The sequence below is a fragment of the Haliaeetus leucocephalus genome, unplaced genomic scaffold (assembly GCF_000737465.1).
Source record: "Haliaeetus leucocephalus isolate CR32 unplaced genomic scaffold, Haliaeetus_leucocephalus-4.0 Scaffold973, whole genome shotgun sequence".
In the NCBI taxonomy this organism is placed as follows: domain Eukaryota; kingdom Metazoa; phylum Chordata; class Aves; order Accipitriformes; family Accipitridae; genus Haliaeetus; species Haliaeetus leucocephalus.
The window spans coordinates 2,056,013-2,080,608 of NW_010973409.1; the positions used below are offsets into that span (position 1 = coordinate 2,056,013).

General features: G+C 37.1%; 1 protein-coding gene across 1 annotated transcript in view; it reads left to right on the forward strand.

Annotated features, from left to right (window-relative positions):
- NEK10 (NIMA-related kinase 10) overlaps window positions 1–24,596 on the forward strand; it is a 118,442-nt gene that overhangs the window by 90,076 nt on the left and 3,770 nt on the right. Inside the window, exons 30-34 of the mRNA XM_010584377.1 lie at window positions 1,402–1,502; window positions 5,470–5,580; window positions 7,983–8,091; window positions 9,490–9,542; window positions 9,627–9,682. Of these exons, the coding sequence (XP_010582679.1) occupies window positions 1,402–1,502; window positions 5,470–5,580; window positions 7,983–8,091; window positions 9,490–9,542; window positions 9,627–9,682 (430 nt within the window). The remainder of the gene's footprint in view (window positions 1–1,401; window positions 1,503–5,469; window positions 5,581–7,982; window positions 8,092–9,489; window positions 9,543–9,626; window positions 9,683–24,596) is intronic.

Consider the following 24,596-nt stretch of genomic DNA (forward strand, 5'->3'; position numbering starts at 1 on the left):
AAGTGCCAATACTTTCTCATTGTAGATCTCCAACTTCATGAACTCTTCTTAGTAATTAGTCAATGAATATTTTATCTTCTGATCTGTCTAGTGTATAAGTCTAATTGAAACGTTAATGCTTAGAGGAATGATATGGAGATATATTAAGAGACACAGCGCTTTTCAAAACTGATAAAATATTTAATTTCTGAATTTTTTTAGTCTTTTCTTTTTCTTCAGATAGGGTAATTTTATATCCTATATAATATGGCAAGGGTGAGGGGCATAACACTTTCATTATGTATAGTGTATATGTAATGTGCATAGCTCATAATTACATGCATGTTTACATGGGAATTGCATCTATGTTAATATTTTCTGGTTTGCATAACCCCATTTTGTGGCTGGCTTAACCTCATGCATTTTTCTATCAATATCTAATTAGCTTTGCATTTAAAAGTTTTTAAAACCCACTTTTCCCTTATATTCACAGGTCAACACTACTACTTTAATGCAATTTACAAGCAAAAGCACTAGATAGTCTGCAATACAAAGCAATTATCTGTATTCTTTCCTTTGCGGGGAGAGGAATTTTTACAGCATTATTCTTTGCTTAGCATTGATGTTCTTTTATTCTAAACATGAAAAATGCTGTTTATGCGCTTTATAATGGTGTAATTTTGATCATTGATAATGCTGGTAACAGGTCTTTTCAGCAGTCTTCATCAATACATCCTCTAGATAGGGTGATCTCTGGTGGGGAGGAATTTATGTCAAAGCACAGAAACTACTAATTTTCTGATGCAAAGTGAAGAAGACCCAAGAGATTCATAGTTTCTTGCACATTTTCTTGAGGTTTCTCTCAAAACATGTTCTTGCTAGATGTTGGAAACAAAAAGTAGCTGTGATAAAGCAACACACATCACTATAAAGCAACATGAAAATACATTTTAATAAAATTATGCTCCAAATGGTCCTCATCAAACATTTTATTGTAATTCTTAGGGTAAAAAGAAAATAAACTTCATAACATCAAAATATATAAAAGATAAATATCATGTGTGTTGGTCTATGTAAAAAAAAAAATCAGTTAAAATAAGAAAATTCTGTTTATCATATCTTTAAACTTCCTTTTGAATAAATGTGGGAAAACTTTTGTGATTAGTGAGGTACGTTAATACTACTTTTCTCTTGGAGCAACTTAGAAGTTAATCAGAGAAAGGGATTTTCTTTTGAAACCAAAATTACATTGCCTAATCTTTTAAGTTTTTAGATTATCTTTTTTTTGTTCCCAACACTATTGGAAAAACAAGTCATGCATTATAACTTAATATTTACATCTGCGGGTTTTAAACAGTGTACACTGTTAATACATTATGGCAACAAAATGAGCTGTCCTGATTTTACTGTTGTCATCTACAGCATCAGCAGGAATTGCTGTATCACAAAGGAAGGTGCGTCAGATCAGTGACCCTGTTCAGCAGATTCTTATTCAGCTGCACAAAATTATCTTCATCACTCAAGTATGCATTACTATTCCTTCTGACATTCTATACTTTTTAGTTATTTGCTGTTGTCAAAATGATGGTACTGCAAAGTGCTGCTAATATAGTCACTGTTCTTTAAAAACAACAGAACTTGACATTTTTGCAGATGGCAGGATGCTTTAAAAATATATCATTTAAATAAAGAGTAACCTTGAATATTAGTATGTGGAGGATGGCAATAATTGAGTCATGAAAAAAAATTCATTGGCTCAGCTCAGCAAAATGGATTGTACAGTAAATTATTTTTAAAGCATTCTGTCATGCCAGCAATATGAATATTGTAAGTGACTTAATATCATATACTGACATGGAGAGTACATAAAATGCTTTCCTCTATAGCAATAATTTCTAAATAACTTCTAAGTAATATTTTTTATTGTCAATAAGTAGTAATAATTTCCTGGGATTTCTAGTGCAATAGTTCAAATCCTGAATATGTTAAATATTTTGAAATGTCAGATCTTTTTCAAACTTAAGACTTATTTTAAAATTAAGTTCAAATATTTCATAGTGAAAAGAGAGTTGAAGTTATTTCATGCTGATTCCAAAGCAAAAATGGAACTGATATAAATCTGCATTGAGCTCTCAGCTAAAAATGTGATGGAAAACTTTTTATTCTCCAGAAAGATGGCTGTCATTCAGTTACTTGCAAAATTTTCTATTATTAAATAATCATCTTTTTGTTTTCCAAAATGAAGTGTTTATATTTGGGAAGTGATGTGTATCACCTCAGGGGATTTCAGATTGCTGAGCCAAATTTGTTTGGTTTTGCTTAGAACAGAATAGCATAATTGAACTTGGGTGTGTTTTACATGTCGTCTTTTTTTTTTTTTTTTTTTTTAAACTGTCAAGCTTATCAGAACAGGTAATACAAGAAATAAATTATCAGAGACAAAGAAAACGATTGTTATTTAAAATAATTGGAAATTATCTCCTTCCCCTGCTAACACAAATGAGGCAGCTCAGTCTTTACATGCTATATTAGGAGTATGTCCAAGATGCTCATTAGTGAACCTATCCTCTCTGTTGAAGAAGGTTTTAACAAGTGGCCTGCTAATTAATGCAAGTTATCATAATATGGATGCCCAATAACTGAGATCTAAGAGCAACTCAAAGACTCGCTCAGAATTGATCACTGAAGCAGTAGTAACAACTTTGATGCTTCTGGTGTCAGTTGCTTTCGGAATGGGAAGGCAGAGAAACCAGGATCCATACCTGTACTTTTTCACTGTTTACTCTGTGCTTCTCTTGTACTTGTTTATGTTCTTACAAATCTAAGGTAGAATATTTTTTATAACACATAGCTGTTTTCTAAAACTCTGTTACATATTTCAGCTGACATTTCTAAACTGAAGTTTACAAGGGAGAGTTCTTGCCTGTTAGTTCTTGGCTGCCAGCAGCCTTCCCAATCCAGTTTCCATGGGAACAAGAGTCAAAGTGATCTCTGGAAAACAATGTAAGAGAAAGCTTTTAAAAAAGCATTATGTAAATGCTTGGCTTTTTTTTTTTTTTTACTGATCTGACATCTGATTTCATTAAAACAAAAGCTAAAATTGAACACTAGTGCCTGAGGCAACTCTGAGTTTCTCAAGCAGTGGGCTTGTTCTTTACCACTTTTGCTTTAGAATATCCCAGTATGCCTATGGTAAATTAACTGCACACAGTTCATTGTAGTGACATGTAGTCTACAGAGCATCTTGCAGGCCTTTCCTAAGGCATCATTTTTTTTACTCACTTATGGGCTAAGAAACATTCAACACTTGACTTAAAGCATATGTGTAAGGCCTTATCTGCGTGAAAAGAGAGTATGTATCTGTAACAAAAAACTGTATGCAACCAGCTGTCTGATGAAGTCTTGTATGCTTAGGATGTAACCTTGATCCCTGGTTTGTCAGAGCACATCAGGACTCCTGTGAGGCCAATATAGCTGTTCCAGGTTTATAGCTGTCTAAGAGCAATAATTTGTTCCAACGGGGAAAAAAAATCTTTATAATGTGTACCGTGACAGTGTTTGAATGTGAATCATTAGTGGTCAAACATTCCTTGAGTAGTCAAAAAGCTTTCTGACTTCAGTGGAGTGGCACTTTGTGAATTTACGTCAACAAAGTGATTATAAAGTGTATACTAAATGGTAGAAAATCATAGTTTTACAAACACTGTCTGCAAGTATAAGCAATTACACAGGAACAGCATAGGAGATCCTTCCAAAAGGGTAGTACATACCATAGAGTTGTCAACAGACTGGGTTGGTGTCATTGCAGTGACCAACAGCTGAAGCTTTACATTTACTGTTGGAGCATAAAAATTATTTTAAAATCTCAAAGAGCAAAGGAAGAGACCTCCTTTGAACTCTCTACTGAAGACTTTAAAACTCAATAAAGTATGGTTTTGCTTTTCTTTTGTGAATATAGTTGAAAGATGTGTACTTTTTCAACCAAAAAATACAGGAGAAAAAGTATACAAAATCAATTTTGCTTTATAGACAAGTGAAATGTAAATTACCTCCTACAGGAAGCTTCTAGAAAAAGAGGCATTCTGAATTGTATTAAGATGTGCATAAGGACATTAAAAGAGCCTGTTGAAGCCTTTCTACACACGCTGAATGAAGGTCTAAGCGTCTTGAAGTTCCATTAATTTCAGCTGGAGTGACTCATTATAGCCAACATGAAATCTAGTCTAATGTCCTATGGGCTTCATCTGTAGAAAAATGTCCCAAATACTAGCACTTTGATCAGGGAGACCGTCACGTCCCAAAGTTGGAGCAACTCACGTTCGTGGATTTCCTTTGTCAGAATTACAGTGAAACAACACCAGGGGAGTTCAAACAACATTTATCCAACCTAGCTAACCTTGCCCAAGTACAAGTGAACTTATCCATATGAACCTTGCAACGTGTCGTTAAGCTGCTGTTTGAAAAGAGAAGGGAGCTGTAGAAAAAGAAATGGAAAAAGGAACATGAAATGTATCAGAAGGAGAGCCCTCCCACTGAGTCTCGAGGTTCAGAGCAGACCCCCTTGCTTTCTGGACTCCTTCTCAAAGAGGAGCCCAGGGGTGGCTAGATCCACTCCTAGTCTCAGACTTGGTCAACGGTTTATGTTTAAAAGGATGAGGTGTAGGGACTGTGGAAAAGAGAAGGAAAAGAGGGAGAGAGAGAAAGAGAGAAGAAAAGGGTTTCACCAGTCCTGGGTCCAGCATTGGTCCAGCCAGTGTAGAAATCCAGTTCCGGAGGGCGTGTACTGAGAACTCGTTCTCCCTTCTTTTATAGTGTTAGTCGATGGTATCGACATGCGCAGTTCCCATTCCCGAGGTTTTCTGGAATTGGTTGGTGAGCTTTGGGGGGGGGGTGTTCATTGCGGAGTTGCCTCTTTTTTCCTGCTGGCATGATGGCTTAAGATAGAAGCACAGTCCCATCTTCTGTGGGGCCTCCTCCTCCAGGCGCATATGCTGTGCTCCTTCTCCCGCTCACTTAAGATAAGGAATTGCGGCTTTGGAGAAGCACAGTCCCACCCTCCATGGGGCCCTCTCCTCCAGCCACATTGTCTTGTTCACAAAACTCCAGCATTTTTACAGAGGCCGTTTTCTCCACCAAAGTTCTTCAACGAATGTTTGAGACATTGACTATAATTTGTCAGACTGTCACAGAGGCAAATCTAGTATTATCTGTATTAGGCTTTTTGTAATGATCTTTACCTTCAAGGCTAGAGGGACTGAGTTATATGATATGCCAAGCCTAACAGAATGGGCAAACTAAGGAGCATAATTAAAATATGCCATTAAATCAAGTCTTGTACTGTTGTTTATCACCATGCTATTAAATATATTAAATATCAATGTTTCTTTTTGCAGTGTAGCTACTTTTTTCAATAATGGTACTGCTCATTAGGTCATCTTTATGGCAGGTGTAACTGAGTGGTGAAAACATCTGGTTTTTTGTTTCATGCAGCTTCCTCCAGCTTTGCAATGCAACTTGAAAAGGAGAATCATTGAGAGATTCAAGAAGTCCCTTTTCAGTCAGCAGAGCAATCCTTGTAATCTGAAATCAGAAATGAAAAAGGTGTAGTACACCCATTACTACATGTGGTTGACTTTGTCTCTTGTTGTATTTGAATTAAGCTATTGATATTAATATCACAAAAATGTAAGTGTAAGATTCCATTTTTAAAAGGAAATATTTAGAATATTCTCTAGCTATCCTTTATTTGGAAAATATGGAGGCTTCTTAAGTAAGCAGTTTCTACAGAATGGTTTCAAGTTTGTGTTTGATCATTAGAACACTTTTTGTAAATGGAAAGGACCTCCTAACTGCTAATGTGCAAAACCTGACTTCATCTCATTAGGGCTCAAAAAAAGAAGAGGAAGGAAAATGTAACTTTCTGTGGCAAAGGCTAATAGAAATTTTGTAAGGTCTTAATTTATGTAAGGTCTTCTTAATTTGTTATTAGTTTCCCAATATTATTCATGTTTTGGAATGTATTCCTATTCAAAGTATGAATTTTAAGAAAGCACTGTCCCAGTGTGTCTTAAATATAGCAGACCTTGTCTTATTGTTGCATAGTGTGTCAGCAATAGTTTAGTGTCATCAGTTTAAAAATACTGCAGATTTGCAAGAATGGCATGACTAAAGAACCATGTTTTCATGTTTTCTAATGACATGTTGGGCGCTCTCCAACAGAGAAGGAGCTAATGACTAATATCAGAATTTCTAAATGTCCTTCAAAATCTCCTGAGAAGACGATAGTCAGGAGAGGATCTGAAAATTATATCCTTGGCATCTGTGTGCTGTGGGAGACTGTGAAGCTAAGATATTTCATTTTTTAAATTGATGACAAAGCAGTTATTAGGTATGTTACTGTATCTAAAATTTGATGACAAAGATGATTTCTTATCACTCTCATAATTCCTCTGTGTAATCTAATTTGATTATCACCTACTTGCACTGAATTGTGGGATATTCTAAGTCACTGTTTGCTACGGAATGGACTGACCCCAAATGCTAAATCCTTCCTGTGCTTTTGTAATAATTAATCTGACATGCGTAAGCTCCGTGGAAGGTGGCTACTTAGTGTTTACATTGGTTTACATTGATAGTACATTTGAAAGATAGTTAAAGATGCCTCTCTGAGCCATCAGTTTCATGCCAATTTGCTGTCCTGCAAATCAAGCTGGGATTTATGTTAAACAATTCCTGTATTTCAGCCATAACATTAAATCTAAGGAAATATTTGCTAATCATGTATTGAGTTGATGTTTTGAGCAAAGGATGCCCCAAAATATGGTAAGAAAAAGGAAGTGTTTATTATAAGATTAACCTAATTTTCAAATGCCCAGAAATAAAGCAACCTGTTTGTTTATAAATTTATAAATATTATCAACTGTGAAATTGTGTTAGCTTCAAAACTATTGGATTTAAACCTGCAGAAAATGAAAGAAATATACTATTTAAAGAGTAAATGGTAGTAAACTGAAGATGTTTGGAATACTGAATGTGATTCTGGGCATTTCTACCTTGAAGGAAAAAGTTACAGAAATAATTAATACAAAGCAACAAGAAAAAGCACAGTTAGAAGGATAAGCATCAGTGAATAAATAGTACATATTTTCCCCAAATCGCCACCATAAATACATTGGGTAACAAGGATATCATTTGGAGGCGATAGGAAAAACCTAAACTGAGAAAAGAATTAGGCTGAAGTCTTCCAGCAAGTATTGTTACATGGTTGTGCAATTTCTGCAAATAAAAATTAAAAATCATGGGGTTTTAACCGTGCTGAAGTAGAAAACCTAATTAGAATACAGACAAAAAGATTCTGCCACTGATTGGTGGTGGGGTAAAGGTCTTCCAACAACAGATATTCTTCTGTTTCTGTAACTGTAAAAGTGTTAACATGCTGCAGAAATGCATAACTGGAATTTCTTTCCTGCCCACAAAGATATTTTCATGTCAGAGTTGTTACTGGTGGATATTTTCAAAACTAGATGTTTTTCAGTTTAATGTCAGTATCCTTGCTCACATAATCAAGTAGCTGAACTGACTTTCAGGTTTCAGAAGTGCTGGGATCCCTCTAATGGGAATTATATTATTAGATATATGGACTAATGATTTCACTTGAAGCCTCAGTTTCGAAAACCAAAGTCATCAGATATTTCTGTCCTAGGTTTGAGGGAATACAATTCCCTGTTTGTCTTCACACAAATGTATAGTTTATGACATTTTATTTGGACAGTCTAAAGAACTCAGTGCTTTATACTAAGTGCAGATTGGCAGCTTGCAATGTTCAGTCAGTGTTTCTGGAAAGAAGTATTGAAAGTATTGAAATCTCCTTTGACTTTTGTTTGCATTGGGAAACATAGGAAAGGGTAAACTGCCTTATAGAAGTCTGAAGTTTTGGCAAGTGGGAAGGATGGAGATTTCAGGTGTCCTTTACTTTTCTCTCTCTATTTTTTTTTCTTCCCCAGCTGCTGCAAGGTTCTCCTGAAATGATTGAGCCCAGCTTCTTCACAGCAGATTGGCATGTGGTACTTCTCTCTTCAGGTGGGAATATGTTGCCTCCAGATGATAGAAAAGGTAAAGAAAGCAACAAAACCTCTGTAGTGGCATATATATTTCTAATGAAGTGTATGGTATCAAAGCAGAAGGAAGTGCTGCTCAAAGATCTGTCTTTAAAGACAGTAAAGTTATGTTGACTATACTGATTTTCATTATCAGGGTTTTTTTTGTTTGTTTTTTTGTTTTGTTTAATTCCTGGTAAGATATGCAGTTTACCACTGATGGAAAATTCTGCTAATTTAAGAGAGTATACTTTGGAATTACAAAGAAGTATCAAAGATGCAAACAACACATGATTCATCCATGAAAATCAAAAGAAATATTTGTAGCTGAAAAAGTCCTACTTAGGATTTACTTGTCCTTGCATGTGACTTTTAAACAAACAGTATTTAAACCCTATGTTGTTCTTCTGTCATGTTTGAAACAGTTGTACTGGGATGATTTAATTACCTAGCTAGATCAAGCTCTACAAACTTGAGAAGCGAAGTGCTACACCACATGTATATAATGTAAAGTGTGTGTGTGTATATATATATGTGCTTTAGAAAATTAATAGTGCGAAATATACTTAGGACTAGTGATGCTCAGTGTGACAAATCATAAAATCCATCTCTAATCAAACCTACCATCACTGGCATCATCCAGGGTGGGGAACCACAATTCCTGGTTCAGAGACTTGTTTCGTTATATACCTCTTTGTGCAATGGACATAAGGGAAATGTGCAGCCTGTATTTTGGTATTTGTGCCATTTCCATTCTTCTAAATACAGGAGAAGCTATGTTGGAATCCATGGACTAAAGGACATAGTAACATTAAACACTGTGGTGCTAGAAAGAAGGGTGAGAAACTTGTTTTGCTGGTCTTTGTGTTGAAACTAGCTTATCAGTTCCACAGCTTATTGCAAAAACCAAAAATAATACTAGGTGTCAAGGGTGATATTTGACTAGGAAATGAGTTCCTAACAATCACTTTAAATATGAGCTTTCTTTTGTTCCCAGAGACAACAATGCAATTTATACAGATGCTCAGTATCTGTAATTTTTGAATCTCTTAACCTGCAAAGAATACTTTTGTTCTCACAAATTGCTGCTGGCTGTGTGCCCTTTCCACTATAAATTGTAAGTGGGGAAGAAAAAGAAAGTTGCATCGCTGTGTTCTGTTACATCAAGTATTTAAAATATTTCCCATCAGTTAGAACTCTTTCATAATGTGATAACACTGTGTGCCTCAAATGTTCACATCATGCCATAAGATACCTCCCACCTTTGCAGGGGGTCATTGCGGACACTGGAATAAGCTGTTGATAATCAAGCATCTCTCTTGTCATTATATTTGTAGTGGAATTGATAAGAAGCTGATGAGGGAGCGTAAACCCCAAATTCAGTAGTATAACATTACTTGCCTTTTACTTTAAGGTATTGTTGGCACTTCTGACATAGCAGGAGGGATGACGTATGAACAATTGCAGGTAAGCTATAAATATACCTATATGTATTAATTTATTACTTTTAATAAAGACAATTTACTGAAATGAATTTCTTTTATCTTGTAGACTCTAATTGAAGAGGTTCTAGAGGAAAGTGGTTATTACAATTTCTCTTCTAACAGGTGAGTCTGTTCAATTTAAAAAGAAAAAGTTAATTATGATGTGCTAAACCCAAATGGATCATTTGCCTGTTTACGTGATTGCAATTTCATTTTAAACGCAGTGCAATACTGGTTTATTATAATACGTGGATGCATGGACTGGAAGAAATGTACATGGGACATCTAAGCAGGTTTTTTGGCTGCATCATTTCTTCAGATGATAGAGTGGTGCTAGTTTGGCAGCAGTTTCCTCACATTTTTCCCATATAAAACCACAGCTGAACAAAAGTTTCATTTAAATAGAAGTATATTTTATTATAATACTCTACCATTACAGGGTTGAAGAGAAGAAGGTGACATATTTAGTAAAATATTTGAGTACAGCACAACAAGCAGAGTAAGTGGTTGCTAGCACAAAAGTGCAGGGGATGAAAAAAATGTACGTCTTTGAAACCAGGCAAATGCCTTGTCCTAGAGATGGTATATCGTTCATGCAGGTAACCTTTGAGGAACACAAGAAAGAAAATATATGAAAAATACCATTATAGTCCACAACATAAGCTTAGCATTTCTCATTCTTTTTGCCTGCTTGCCTGTTATTTATCATCTCAGGTATTCTTTAGTGCAAAAAAAGTTCACTACTTCCATCAAGTAAGTCTGTTCCTTGTCTTTGCAGTAATCAACATTTAAGAGTCTGGGAGACTGCAGTTAGGTTTTCTAAAACAAAAAAACACACACCACCCCTACCCCCACCACCCTCAATACAGATACTAAGAGATTTTAAGAATTTGTAGTTCCTGGTGCCTCAGTGGTATTTTTCAGTTATTTATTATCTCTGCAGATTTTTTTGTGTGGATTGACTCTAGCTTGAAAAGTTTCAAATGTTAGTCTGAATATTTTTATAGGCTACTCATTAAATTGGAATTCCAACTTACAAGTGTCTTACAGCTGCCAGCTGTAAGTATTGAAAAATCATGATTCAGCACTCCAAAAATAAAATAATAATTCACTCTTTAAACCTTCAGGGTATACTTGAATCATGTTCACAAATCATTTTTGCAGCCATGAGGTCTAACAAATTTGTTTATAAGTGTTTTCAAGTATCTTAAATTTTTGTCCTAATCACAAGCTCCCAAGATTTTGTGCTGTAGAAAAAATATCACACAACTTATGAAAAAAAAAAGAAAAAGGGTCTCATTTTTAACATCAAGATCTAGTAAGTCTTATTATAAATGTATAAATGTGTTGTAGTTGTATAGGCATTTACCTTACAAACAGACTGGCAAAAAGCGTCTTACTGCAATTAACTGTAATGAAGCAGGTGTTTGCTGACTATAGACTCGAGTATTTTACACAAACTACTATAAAAATAAGATATCTATTAACAGAAGTCATAGAATCATAGAGTATCTCAAGTTGAAAGGACCCATAAGGATCATCGAGTCCAAATCCCTGCTCCTCACAGGACTACCTAAAACTAAACTATATGACCAAGAGCATTGTCCAGAGTCTCCTTGAACTCTGACAGGCTTGGTGCCACAACCACTTCCCTGGGGAGCCTGTTCCAGTGACTGACCACCCTCTCGGTGAAGAACTTTTTCCTAATGTCCTATCTGAACTTCCCCTAGCACAGCTTCATTCCATTTCCTCATGTCCTATTGCTGTAAATGTAATTGCCAAAATGTAAAGGATGCTTAAAGATTGCAGGCAAATATGCTAGTACTTTTAACACGTAACATAGGAATGCCACAGAAATGCATAAGAGACTAACAGCAGTAAAATCATTAACATTCTGTTTTTCCTGATTTATTCAGGGCTACTTATTTTTCTGCTGTGCTCTAATTGCCTAGAGAGTAGTTGTTCTGTAGAATCCGAAGTTATTTTTCTACATTTTCTAAAATTTTATTTTAGACGAGACCTAAGAGAATATTCTTCATAGCCCCATGGGATGATAGTGTAGTATAAGGTGTTCTTCTCTATGCTATGTCACCAGCAACTTGATTTTTCACTATGCTTTTGAATCCTATTACCTACTGTGATGCATAATTATGTTTGGTTCCCCTGTCACCATTACATTACTTCTTTTCCAGACAAGGTTCTACTCCAAACAACTTACTATTTTTCCTTCTCTTTCAGCAAATGGACAGACCATGCTTTGGCCTTGGCTGTCAAAAACATGTCTTTATTTCCATGTTTTCTAAAGTATGCTCTGCTCAATGCCATTCAGAGCTTTCAGAACTTAAGCAATTTTTGTTTGTTTGTTTGTTTTGCTTCTCACACTCTCTCCAAATAGCCTAACAGTCTGACTTTGATAGCTGTCCAGTACTGAATGATTTGTTTGCCTAGCAGACATGCATCATTAGGTTTTGCCTCAAACTCTCCAAAGAGCTTAAGCAAGCTAGAAGGACAAATCAGTCTCCCAAGCTGCACGGCAAGTCACTTATCAGTGTCCACCGCTATCTGGTTTTATTCCACCATGCAGAATTTGGTTTGCAGGCCTCAGAGCAACATCCTATCAGGCATTCTTGCCTAAAACTGTTTTGAGCCTTGCTCTACCTCCTCTCTTTTATGCACAGTGAAACATTTCAGAAGCAACTGCAAATTTTCCAGCAGCAACTCAGTACATCCTGTAGCTTTCCTGGGATCCCCTTCTTAGAAAGTGTTCACAGAAGAGCTTTAGAAAAAAGTACTAGAAGTAATGAATATCTGTATCTTGTCTGCTTTAGCAACATATAGGGCAATACACCTATTTTTAAACTTTCTTAGCTTATTTTAAAAGCTTTTCATTTAGATTGAGTTTTTCAGTTTCTAAGATGGAAAGTTGTAATGATGCAGCATGTGTGGGTCTTTCAAAGTGGAAACAGAATGACAGTATTTCTAGCAGGAAACAAATAGCATTCCCTTCTGCCCATAATTAGTTTCTAGCTCTTCTAATAGAAATGTGAAAAAAAAGAACTCCAAAGGCTCAAAAGTCTTCAGAAGGCACATCAGAACACCACAAACTGAATTTGTGAATTTGCAAATTTTTAAAGATATTTCTTCATTTTAGGGCCAAATTTCTTCATGATTTCTGACCAAATTGACTTGACAGTATCAGTTCCATATGTTGTAAGGCTGCAAGGTGAATTCTGTTGTGGAACAAAGAATTCCACAGCTGCTTTGCAACGACATGTATGCTATTGCTAAACGCACTATTAAATGCAGAATAAACAGCTAGATAGCATATAGTGTAATAATGCAATCTCCTACCTCACTGTGGAACACACTTTATAGAGAAAACATTCTGAAATTTTTTTTTTCTTTTCTGTTTTGGAGGGATTTATGTGCATTGTCTTTCTTTCCCATCTTGCCCCTTGCTGTGCCCCCTGAAATTCCAGGAATATATGATGGGAAACCAAACTTCAGGTGAGGTGTTGACATGAGAATTGTAGTAGAATGAATAAACTGTATAAAGGGTTACAAATGATTCAAGCAGCTTGATTGGGTGATGAGAGAAACATGAATTCTTTAGAAACTGAGACAGCTTCATAAGAAAAATGTCATGCTTTTTTTCTTTCTTTTTCATTATAATAGTAATTACTATCTCAATACCACTCATTTCATGGGGATTAATGACCAGCTGAGGATAATGACCCTCAGCTTTATCTTGAATAATCAACTCGTGCTCATTTATCACTAATCTCCTGAAATTACTCAGCACTCCAACTGTATTACTTATTTGTACAGAAATTTGGTAAACATGAATAAAAAAAAACCTGTAATGTTTCAGAATTATTCTATTCACATCCATTGTGCCACTCTTTCTTTTTTTCTCTTTCTGATTTAATATTATACTGCACAAGAGGCAAGCTCCTTGTTTGTGAGCCTATTTGTGAATAGGACAATGAATACTGGTTTCAAACTTTCATCATGCTTTTTTATATTGAAGTAGACATGTAATACCCAAATTGATGCAGAAATCTATTTTTAATAAATTGCATTAAGAGACTTAATCCAAGCAGAAACTCAGTTATATGAAAAAAAGATTTGTTATAAATAAACAAAAATAGCAATGGTCAGAGACAGGCGTTGTGTTCAGCTGAGTGCTGTAGCTCTGTCATGGTTTAACCCCAGTAGGCAGCTCAGCACCACGCAGCTGCTCACTCACTCCCCCGCAGCGGGATGGGGGAGAGAATCAGAAGGGTAAAAGTGAGAAAGCTCTTGGCTTGAGATAAAGACAGTTTAATAGGTAAGGCAAAAGCTGTGCATGAAGCAAAGCAAAATAAGAAATTAATTCGCTACTTCCCATTAGCAAGCTGATGCTTAGTCGTTTCTGGGAAAGCAGGTGTTCATCAAGTCTAACAGTTACTTGGGGAGGCAAATGCCGTAACTCCGAACATGCTCCACCCGCCCCCCGCTTCCTTATTCTTTCCCCCAACTTTATATGCTGAGCATGACATCATATGGTCCGGAATATCCCTGTGGTCAATTGGGGTCAGCTGTCCCGGCTGTGTCCCCTCCCAACTTCTTGTGCCCCCCCAGCCTCCTCGCTGGTGGGGTGGGGTGAGAAGCAGAAAAGGCCTTGGCTCTGTGTAAGCACTGCTCAGCAGTGAGGAAAACACCCCTGTGTGATCAGCACTGTTTTCAGCACAAATCCAAAACATAGCCCCATACTAGCTACTGTGAAGACATTTAACTATCCCAGCCAAAACTAGTACAACCTCATATGATCAGAGGTCTGTTTATGAGAGAAATGTTGTTTCAACATTAGTTTTGTAGGAAAAAAAATGCAAGTAAGAATAGGAGGAAACAGTCTTCATAATCAAATGCATATATTGATATGTTGTCACTTGTAATTTTCATAACTTTGTTCAATGCAATCTTTTCCATTGTTATTGAAGTTTTAGAATTAGAGAACCAACCATTCGTGTAGTTAGAAAGAGCTATTTCATGAAGAGGAAAACTGTCAAGTCCGGCTCTAATGATAGCTATACATTTTTAACTACTCAAAGAATAGCTCAAGGTATTATTCACAGAAAGATAATATAGCTCAGGAATGACAGCAAATTCTGAATTTCGCCTGTTTGAGGCAGCCCTCATTTGTATTGGGTCTATGGTCCATGGGTATATCATTCAAAAATAGAAATGCATTAATGGAGCTTTTTCTATCTGCAAATTCTTACCATGTTATATCTATGTATTCTTCAACATCAACGCACCTCTTTAACTGTATTACATGTCTAACAGATTCAAATTTGTATTTAGCTTAGTTAATGTTTTTTAATATTCTGGAACATACCAGACTAGCCAGATTTTTTGATTTAATGATATCTAGGTGATTTAAGACACTCTGCCACTTTTTATTCTGTTCTGGCACCACTTCCTGCTAATGTTGCTTGGCATTTTCTGTTAATTGTTTTCATCTTCCAAATGGTTGTCCACGTTGATTCTTGCTTCTTATGTCTCACACATACAAAAGAAGATTGTTTTGGCCAGCAATATTGATCAGAGTCATCCCAGCATTCTGTTGATTTCTGTTTCCCCCCAAGGAGGTAAAAAAAGTCTGCCAAAGCTCAGCAGTACTTTTTTTTTTTTAATTCTAAACATCCGTGGCTGCAAGAGTCTTTGGGCTACCCATCTGCAGTTCTGATGGCTATCAGTTGAGGGTCTGTGTAGCACTGTAAGTATGCTGCCCTATTCCCATGGTCCAGCATTCACTACATCTTTTGAGTTAGCTGTCCTTCCACTAAGAGGCAGTATTGGCCTACCTTTCCCAAGTCACAGATTCTACAGAAAAAAGTAGAAGCTACATGAAAACATGGGGTAACAATTCATCCTAGCTTCAATTTCATCCAACTCCTAGGGTAAGACAGTGACTAATCCTTGTCACATTCATGAATATAGAGTATTCCAATGACAATGAAACATTTTGGCCAAGAGGTGGATTAAAAGACACTGGCTGGATAGAGTTCACCACTGCACATGGTGATAGTCACACTGCACCTTTTCATGCTTGCTAGAGACAATTTTTATCAAGTTGTTACAGCCGCACCAATATTGGCAGTACTCAGAAGATATGTGGGCCAGACTTCCTGTTAATGGTACAGTGGAGCTCTAGAGAAATAATGACTTATAAACTAGGGAAAATGTATGCTTTGGATCCTAGGATATTAGCAGCTCTGCATGTCAAAATCAGACAGCCAGGTGTGAAAAACTTACTGCTAACTGGATTTTTAGAGAATTGCAGGAATGTTCTGGTCACTTCAGGGATTGCCAGTAATCTAATGACACAGAAAAAGGATTTGCATTTTTCTGATATTACAATACCATAATAAAACACTTCTCCCACTTCGACAGTAAGTCAGTCTTTTTTATTTTAGGCTTTTTTTGTGTGTGAATTAGAATGATAGGAACTGTAGCAGAAACTGTTTATTGCTCTAGCAGTTAGTCAGCATCAAGACTACCAGATTTGGCTAGTATCAGGGCTGCTAGGTATAAAAGACTTAGATGTAGCACCTGGCTGTAATTCATGACATTGTGTTGTGCAGAACAGAGAAGTGATCCAGGGATCCATCTGGTGCAAGTACCAAAATAATCTGATCATGTGGTAGGACTGTCATTGATGCAGAACCTCTCCCCTCACTCGGCTGAAGATTGTCTTTAGCAATGAGATATGTGGAAAGGTGCACTTCACCTCTTGTTGGAAAAAATGAAGGAGCATCTGGCCTGAATTTTGGCTGACTGGTAGGTACTGAGTCATTGATGCAGTTCAGTGTTGAATACACAAAATGAAGTGGTCTTCTGACAGTGGAAATGCTTGAAGTCCACGCTGTCTGTAGAAAAAGTGCATGTTTATGAAGCTGTCTGTCAGCATTTGGACTGTGGGAATGAATGTTTTCAATACTACGCAGATGGCTCTGATCTCTTGCAGAGATCCTATGCCCTGAGCTCTCAGACATTCTTACACGAGCTTCCCATCTTGGAGTAGAAGCATCTGTCGTCACCGACTTGTTTGGCTGAGATAAGATGGGTTTGCTCTTGCAGTCCTGAAGCAGGTCTTTCTACTACTTTGAGGAAAAGATTTACTTTGAGAATGACTTCTGTGTGTCTGAGATGTCTGCTTGGCAGAGTTCTGGTACAGAGCATAGATAAAGTCTGTCAAATAACATCAAATAAGAAGGCACCTTCCTACTCAAGGTGGTTCAGAAAGCTTACTGTAGTCTGGAATCATTCCTGTGCTAGCAGACTTGTATCTTATACAGCTGCTGTGTACTAAACAATTTGAGTTGAAGTAAAGAGGAATTTTTCTTTTTTTTGTTTGAGACTTTAATGGTTTGGTTCAGCTAGGGCAGTTTAGCTGAGAATAACATAATACCTTTCCATGTCACAACAAGATGCTGTTGAAAGGAGTTTTGGTAACTCTTAGGCTAAGTGAAAGACAATCTGAAAGTTTTTGAAGAAATGGAAGGCAAGATTGGCCTCAGTGTTCAGAAATCAGGGCCATACAAAGATAATTTCTGTTTTAATTGTCTCAAGACATCCTTCATGACTGCGGCTAGGGGAGGAATTGCACATTGTTACTAAGGTAGCTGTGTTGATATAGCCGTGTAAGATACAACAAAAGCTATTCTTGGATGTCAGTGTAGTACTAACAGGCACAGCATTCCTCTAAATAGTGTAGTCATGGCCCTTGTCCTTAAAGACTGCCTTTTTAATTCTGTTTACTGATAACGGAAAGACAGATCTTCATGCTTCTGACATGGTACTCCATAAAGATAATTCTTAGGCCTCACCAAAGTATCAGCCCCAGTTTTGAAAGTTAATTTGAAACCTTTTACTTAAGACCAATCATCTGAAAATTATGTAAAAAGAAGGAATAACTGTCTTACTGGGATTTTTTATCTGTAAAACATCTTGATCTCCTGAGTTTTCCATGTTTCCATGGAGTTCTGTAGCTCTAGAAATCTGTGCCATGGAAGGAGCTGAAAGATTTTAGCCTTTACAGCACTGGATGAAGGCATTGAAAAGATGAAGTTTTGCCCTACATTTGCCCCAAATTTGCCAAGAAAGTACCTTTTTTGTTACATATATGACTTTCACCCTTCTCTTAGAAATTGTGCCAATGTAACCAAGTTACAATTTTGAAAAATCACAGTAGATATATGCTTAACAGTAGCCTTAATAGAGCACTGAAGTATTGTCAGGTCAAGTCTAGACATCAGAACAGAAAGTGAGTCTGTCTAATCATCTTAAGATAATGCCTTGGCAAAGGACTGATAAGTAGCAACTGATGAGAGAGAGGCTAGGAAGTGAGCAGTAGATACACACATCTAATACAGAGCCAAGAACAGCAGGAGGCAGAATGTAGGAATCCTGGAAAGGAGACTGGTATGGTGAGAAGGAAGAACCACCTGTAGCTGGGACTGACCAGGTAAAGAGAGTGGTTTGCAGTAAGGGCAGATGGTAGAAAGCGTAGGCACACAGAACAGGAATCAAGCTCAAAAGCTCAGACACAAGGGGATCCTCTGACAGCTGGAGCACTTGAGTGCACAGTATTCTTTTTTATATTGTGAGAAAAGTCTGTATGTCATTATCATCTGGTGCTGGTCCTCAGAAGGATAGCTACCCATATCTGCTACAAGCTATTTATTAACTTAAATAGCAGAGCCTGTGCAGTGCAGATAATGGTTTCAATGAACTGAGTTGGTGATATCACATAATGAAATTCCTAGAGAGGGGTTAGTTTATGATGTAAAAATCAGGAAATAACATACACAAAGCTTTACATTAAATATTCCTAACTCTATTGCAGGGGCTGTGATTCAAGACATAGAAAACACTCTTAATATGAATCATGGTAAATATTTTAGTTGTGTGACTACAGCCAACATGGCTTCACCAAGGGCAAATCATGCTTGACTAATCTAGTGGCTTTCTATGATTGAGTGACTGCATTGGTGGACAAAGGAAGTACTCTGGATGTCATCTACCTGGACTTCTGTAAAGCCTTTGATACAGTCCTGACAACATTCTTACCTCTAAATTGGAGAGTTATGGGTTTGATGGATGGACTGTTAGATGGATAAGAAATTGGGTGGGTGGCCACGTCCAAGGAGTTACAGTCCATGGCTCAATGTCCAAGTGGAAACCAGTAACGAGTAGTGTCCCTCACAGTAGTGTCCTGTACTGAGACCAACACTATTTAATATCTTCATCAATGACATAGACAGTGGGATTGAGCGCACCCTCAGCAAGTTTGCAGATATCACCAAGCTGAGTGATGCAGTTGATTTCCGTGAGGGAAGGGATGCCCTGAGGACTGGGCCCATGTGAACATCATGAAGTTCAACAAGACCAAGTGTAAGGTCCTGCACCTGGGTCAGAGCAATCCCCAGTATCAATACAGACTGGGGGATGAAGGGATTGAGAGCAGCCCTGCGGAGAAGGACTAGGTGATACTGGTGGATGAAAAATTGGACATGAGCTGGCAATGTCCAATGTCCAGGCCAGCACTTGCAGCCCAGAAAGCCAATTGTATCCTGGGCTGCATAAAAAGAAGCATGGCCAGTAGGTCAAGGAAGGTGATTCTCCCCCTCTACTCCACTCTCGTGAGACCTCACCAGGAGTACTGCATGCAGCTCTGGGGTTCCACAAATTACAGGAAAGACATGGACTTATTCGAGTGGGTCCAGAGGAGGGTCACAAAAAGTGATCAGAGGGCTGGAACATCTCTGTTATGAAGAATGACTTAGAAAGTTGGGGTTGTTCAGCCTGGAGAAGAGAAGGCTCCAGGGAGACCTTATTGCAGCCTTTCAATACTTAAAGAGGGCTTATAAGAAAGATGGAGAGAGATTTTTTACCAGGTCCTGTAGTGACAGTGCAAGGGGCAACGTTTTTAAACTTAAAGCGGGTAAATTTATATTGGACATAAGGACAAAGGTTTTTACGATGAGAGTGACGAGACACTGAACAGGTTGCCTAGTGAAGTTGTGGATGCCCCATCATTTGGAAGTGTTCAAGGTCAGGTTGGATGGGGTTTTGAGCAACCTGATGTAGTGAAAGGTGTCCCTGCCTGTGGCAGGAGGGTTGGTCTAGGTGATCTTTACATGTCCTTTCCAACCCAAACCATTCTATGATTCTATTTTTTGCACAGGTACAGGATTATGTTATTCACATAGGGGGCTGAATGAAAGTTTGCTGTCAGCCTTCAGTCTATGTGGGTTTTTTTTCTTCTGTACACTTGACTTTACAACTTCAATAACAATCTTTCAGCTTAGGGATTTCTATCTACATGTGTTGAAGTGTGTGTGCAAAACTATAAATTATTTTTCATAGTTTTCGTTTCCCTATTACTTCCGTATCTTTCCCTACTTCAATAATCAAAATAACACTCTGCTTCCTGAGGGACCACGTGTATAGAGGAATGAGGAATGTTTAAAAGGGCTTTGGATATCTGGGTTATACATATTGTATATAAGTAGTCAGGGAAATTTTCAGAAGAGGTCTTACTCTTGGAATGGAGACTGGTAGAGTTTTGAGACAAAAAACAAACACTTGTTTTACTTTCTCACAGCACTGATTATGAGAAGTCTTTACATCATATTTTCATAGAATAACTGTAACAATATTATACAACTTGATTATGAGGCAATTTTCACCTATATAAAGCTGACAGAAGCAGCTACATCACTTTCTGTGCTAATTTTCTATGTAGCAGGCTAAAGAGAAATTAGAAAAGGAGAAAGAAGTGATGTTAAAGACTTTCCTTCAGCTAGCTCTCCATAGTGCTGAAGTCTCTGGAGATGTTACATCAGCAACATAAGTTAAAGCTGGCCCACAAATACATTATGTTGCATTCAGGCCTCATTGATTAGCTGTGGGAGACCTTTGTACCATGCTGCTCTAATTCTATTTGTGTGCAGTGCAGACCAGTCCATAAATTTTGAGTCGGAGGATCATCAGACAAGCTAGTTCCCTGTGTGTAGCATAAATGGTAGAATTTCACCTGGAGATTTCTGCATCAAACTCTGTTGTAAACCCTGAAATAAAACATTTCTTTTGATAGACTTCTGAGGTTCCTTGGCTTCTACATCATGCTTGTACATCAGCTTTCTGCTGATATTGCAAAGACTGATACCATACCTGGTGACTCTGAATAGTGGGGAATTCTTACTTCCAACACTAACTACCAATTTCCTCCCCCCCAGGCATCTCTACTATCCAAGGGGAACAAAGAACTATCCAGAAAAAGAAGAGAACTTGTAATCCTGAACAGAGCTTTCAGAATTGTTCCTAATGAAGTCAACCTGCCTGTACTTCAGCTGAAGCTGTCTGATTACCAAAGGGGCAAGTTTTGCTCATTAAGTAGCATCCAGATGGAATACCAATGTGGGACAGCTTCAAGAGACCTCACGTGATATTTCAGGATGATACTGTTAACTTTAGCTTTGTTTACAGCATAAGCACTTTACAAGGAACATTGGGAAAGATGCTTCCAGGTTCATACGTTAGAAGAAAACACAATTCCCAACAGTACATATCTTCTATTTTTATAAATGTTTTTTAAAGAATTGTTGCATAGTCAGGTTTTCTGGAACAATAGTTCAAAGCCTGTAATCTTATTTATATCCATGTATGTCTTCTGTGGGAAGAAAAAGAGCTTTGTAATATGACCAGACAGAAAATATATGTAGGTTCACTGTACCAGAATTAGAAACAGATTAAACACCTTCAGTATGATTTTAATATTTAGAAGGAATTTCTCTACTTACATTTGGATAGTAGCAAATTCTAATGCTGGTATAACATGTTAGTAGTCATTATTTGCGACTGGCGTACCTTCTGAAATTACTGTTATTTCAAAACCAGCTGTTTTTACTGCTATTTCAAAAAGTCTGCATATTATATGTCTATCTTTAGGCATACATTGTATAGATCGCTGTATATAAAATGTCATGTACATTTATATACATTTATATACACATTAATTTACTGTTTAACAGACAAAGTAAATTAAATACATGGTTTGCTGCTAATCAAGACTGTAGCACTTAAAAGCACTTTCAGAATTTCAATATTTATTCACTCTGAATTAAATGTAGGTAAATATGTCTCACTGCAGTAGCAGAGAAGCTATTTTTTGTCTACAGTTTAGTAAGGAATACTTGTTAAGTACAAAAGCTTTTTTCCACAGTTGATAGTGTGGCAATCATAACTGTTGAAAATAACCAGAATGCACCTGGTGACATAGCTCTACTATTTCTGTTGAAAATTATTAACATTATGGTCATCGCATGATTAGTCGTAAGTAATTTGATACAGATGTATGTTGTGTACTCTTCATAGGCTGGCAAAGGTTTGTTTGTTTTTTTCCAGTGGTTTGTTTGTAACTATAAATAGCTAACTGACATTAATTTCCTAACAATTCAAGTGTATTATTTCACCTATAATGTGTGACTTCAACATCCTGAACTGTGAAGCAGTGAAAAAGGGCCCAATGGGCAATGTAAAAAATAGTAATAATAATAATAATAAAAAATCTATCCTCTTTTCACATATACATAATGTAGAAAGTCATCAGAGGCTATCTTTGCATCTATACAATGGTACAGTAGTGATAGCAAAGGTCTGTTAAGGGTCAAGACACATATTTCTTAAGGTACCACCAGCAGGTAGCTACAGTTTTCACCATGAGTCACCATAGAAGATGCATTTTCTGCAATGTTACCACTAAAAATCAGTTCCTACTTTAGTTCACAGTTCTAGTTTTGCTTTGCTAGAATGGAGAAAGGGAATGCAGTGTGGTTAAATCTCGTGGATTATAAAGTAAATCCATGCTATATATGGCTGCAAATGGAACTGATTATACTGATATTTTATCTAAAGAGGCTTCATTTAAATTCAACCTTGATATGTTTGTTCTACTCAAATTGCATATGAATTCTCATAATCATTTTCCATTAAAATAGTGTAAAACCAATCTACGCTTAAAATAACCTCCTTTAATATCTTTTTGCAGAAATGTCTTATAATTTTAAATTGTCAGAGTGCATTGAATGCCTTAGAAATAATTTGGACCTTATTTCAAGCATGTTTTGAAGTATCATTTGTTTTGTCTGGATTTTTGTGATAGGGTAGCGTTCATTCATACTTGATGGCATTATTTTTGTTGAGAAATAGAGTATAATTAATTACTCTTACTGTGTTTCTCTTAATATATTTTTAGTGCTGTTAACTTTGAAGCAAATTTTGTGCTTGTTTTTGTGACTGTGAAAAGTGGAATAGTAGTTGGTGGCCAGCAGAGGAGAGCAGACTTCCCTCCAGTAACTACAAGGCAAGAGGTGGAATGGTGGCATGTACAGCTGCAACCACCAAGGCAAATCAAAGCAGGAAATCAGTGGTCTTTTCTGTTTTTTTTCCTAGTGTTCATTAGGATTTTTTTTTCCTCCCTAGCTGCAACTGAACTGATATGCTGACTGTTGTAGGAAAGAGCTGATACCTTTTACATATAGTGCAACAAACTGCCACAGAAGATTAATTATCTAAGTTGTGAAGTTATTTATGGCATGTCCTGGTTTGGGCTGGAACGGAGTTAATTTTCTTTTTAGTAGCTGGTACAGTGTTATGTTTTGGGTTCAGTATGAAGTTTTCAGTTGTTGCTTCTCATGCCCAGCCAGCAAGAAGGCTGGAGGGGCACAAGAAGTTGGGAGGGGGGACAGTCAGGGCAGCTGACCCAAGCTGGCCAAAGGGGTATTCCATACCATTTGACGTCATGCCCAGTATATAAACTGGGGGGAGTTGGGCAGGGACGGATTGCTGCTCAGGAACTAACTGGGCATTGGTCGGCAAGTGGTGAGCAATTGCATTGTGCATCACTTGTTTTGTATATTCCAATCCTTTTATTATTATTGTTGTTATTATTATTATTATTATTGTCATTTTATTATTGTTATTATCATTATTAGTTTCTTCCTTTTTATTAAACTGTTCTTATCTCAAAGAAGAGTTTTACCCTTTTTTTTTTCCGATTCTCTCCCCCATTCCACTGGGTGGGGGAAGGGAGTGAGTGGCTGCGTGGTGCTGTTGCAGGCTGGGGTTAAACCATGACAGTCCTTTTTGGCACTCAGTGTGGGGCTTTTTCCCCCACCCAGTGGGATGGGGGAGAGAATCAGAAGGGGAAAAAAAAAACAACCAAAAACTTGTGGTATAAGCATTACTTAGCAACAACTAAAATAATCAGTGTGTTATCAACATTCTTCTCATACTAAATCCAAAACATAACACTATGCCAGCTGCTAGAAAGAAAATTAACTCTATCCCAGCTGAAACCAGGACAGGCATTAGTACATAGATGCTCTCCACTGAGATTAGCGTCCATTGTGTTTCCTACTGTGTGAAAAGTAACAAGAGCCAGATCTGCCATGAATAATTTCTGTATGGCTAAATTCTGTAAAGACAATATAGATAAAGTATATTTAGGGAAACACAGAAACCAAAAATAAGTTGCCCAATAGCATTCAGCAAATCATCAGCAATCTTGAGAATGAAACCTACATCTCCTGAGTTGCAGTCCAGTGCATAACTGGTATCCTTCAAGGTGCATATTTTTTTTTCTTGTGTGCTTGTAATCTTTAATGTAACCTGTGCAAAATTCAGAGAAACAGGCAAGCTGTACTTATTATTTAGCTAATTGAAAAAGATTCTGCAAAGCCTGGTACTAAGAATGTTGAAACACTGTACCGAACTACAGCTAACTTTTGATTATTTTTGAATTAATCTAAACTGTGACTTAGGTAGGCCTTTCCTTTGGTTTGCTTGGCTGCAGTGATGTACCTGAGATTATGCAGTATTCTACCTTCTATTATTCATAGTCGCACCTACTTTCTATAGTCATCTGATCACAAGTACTTTCTCAGGAGAGTTCACTGTGTATATATCCTGTATCCTGATTTACATA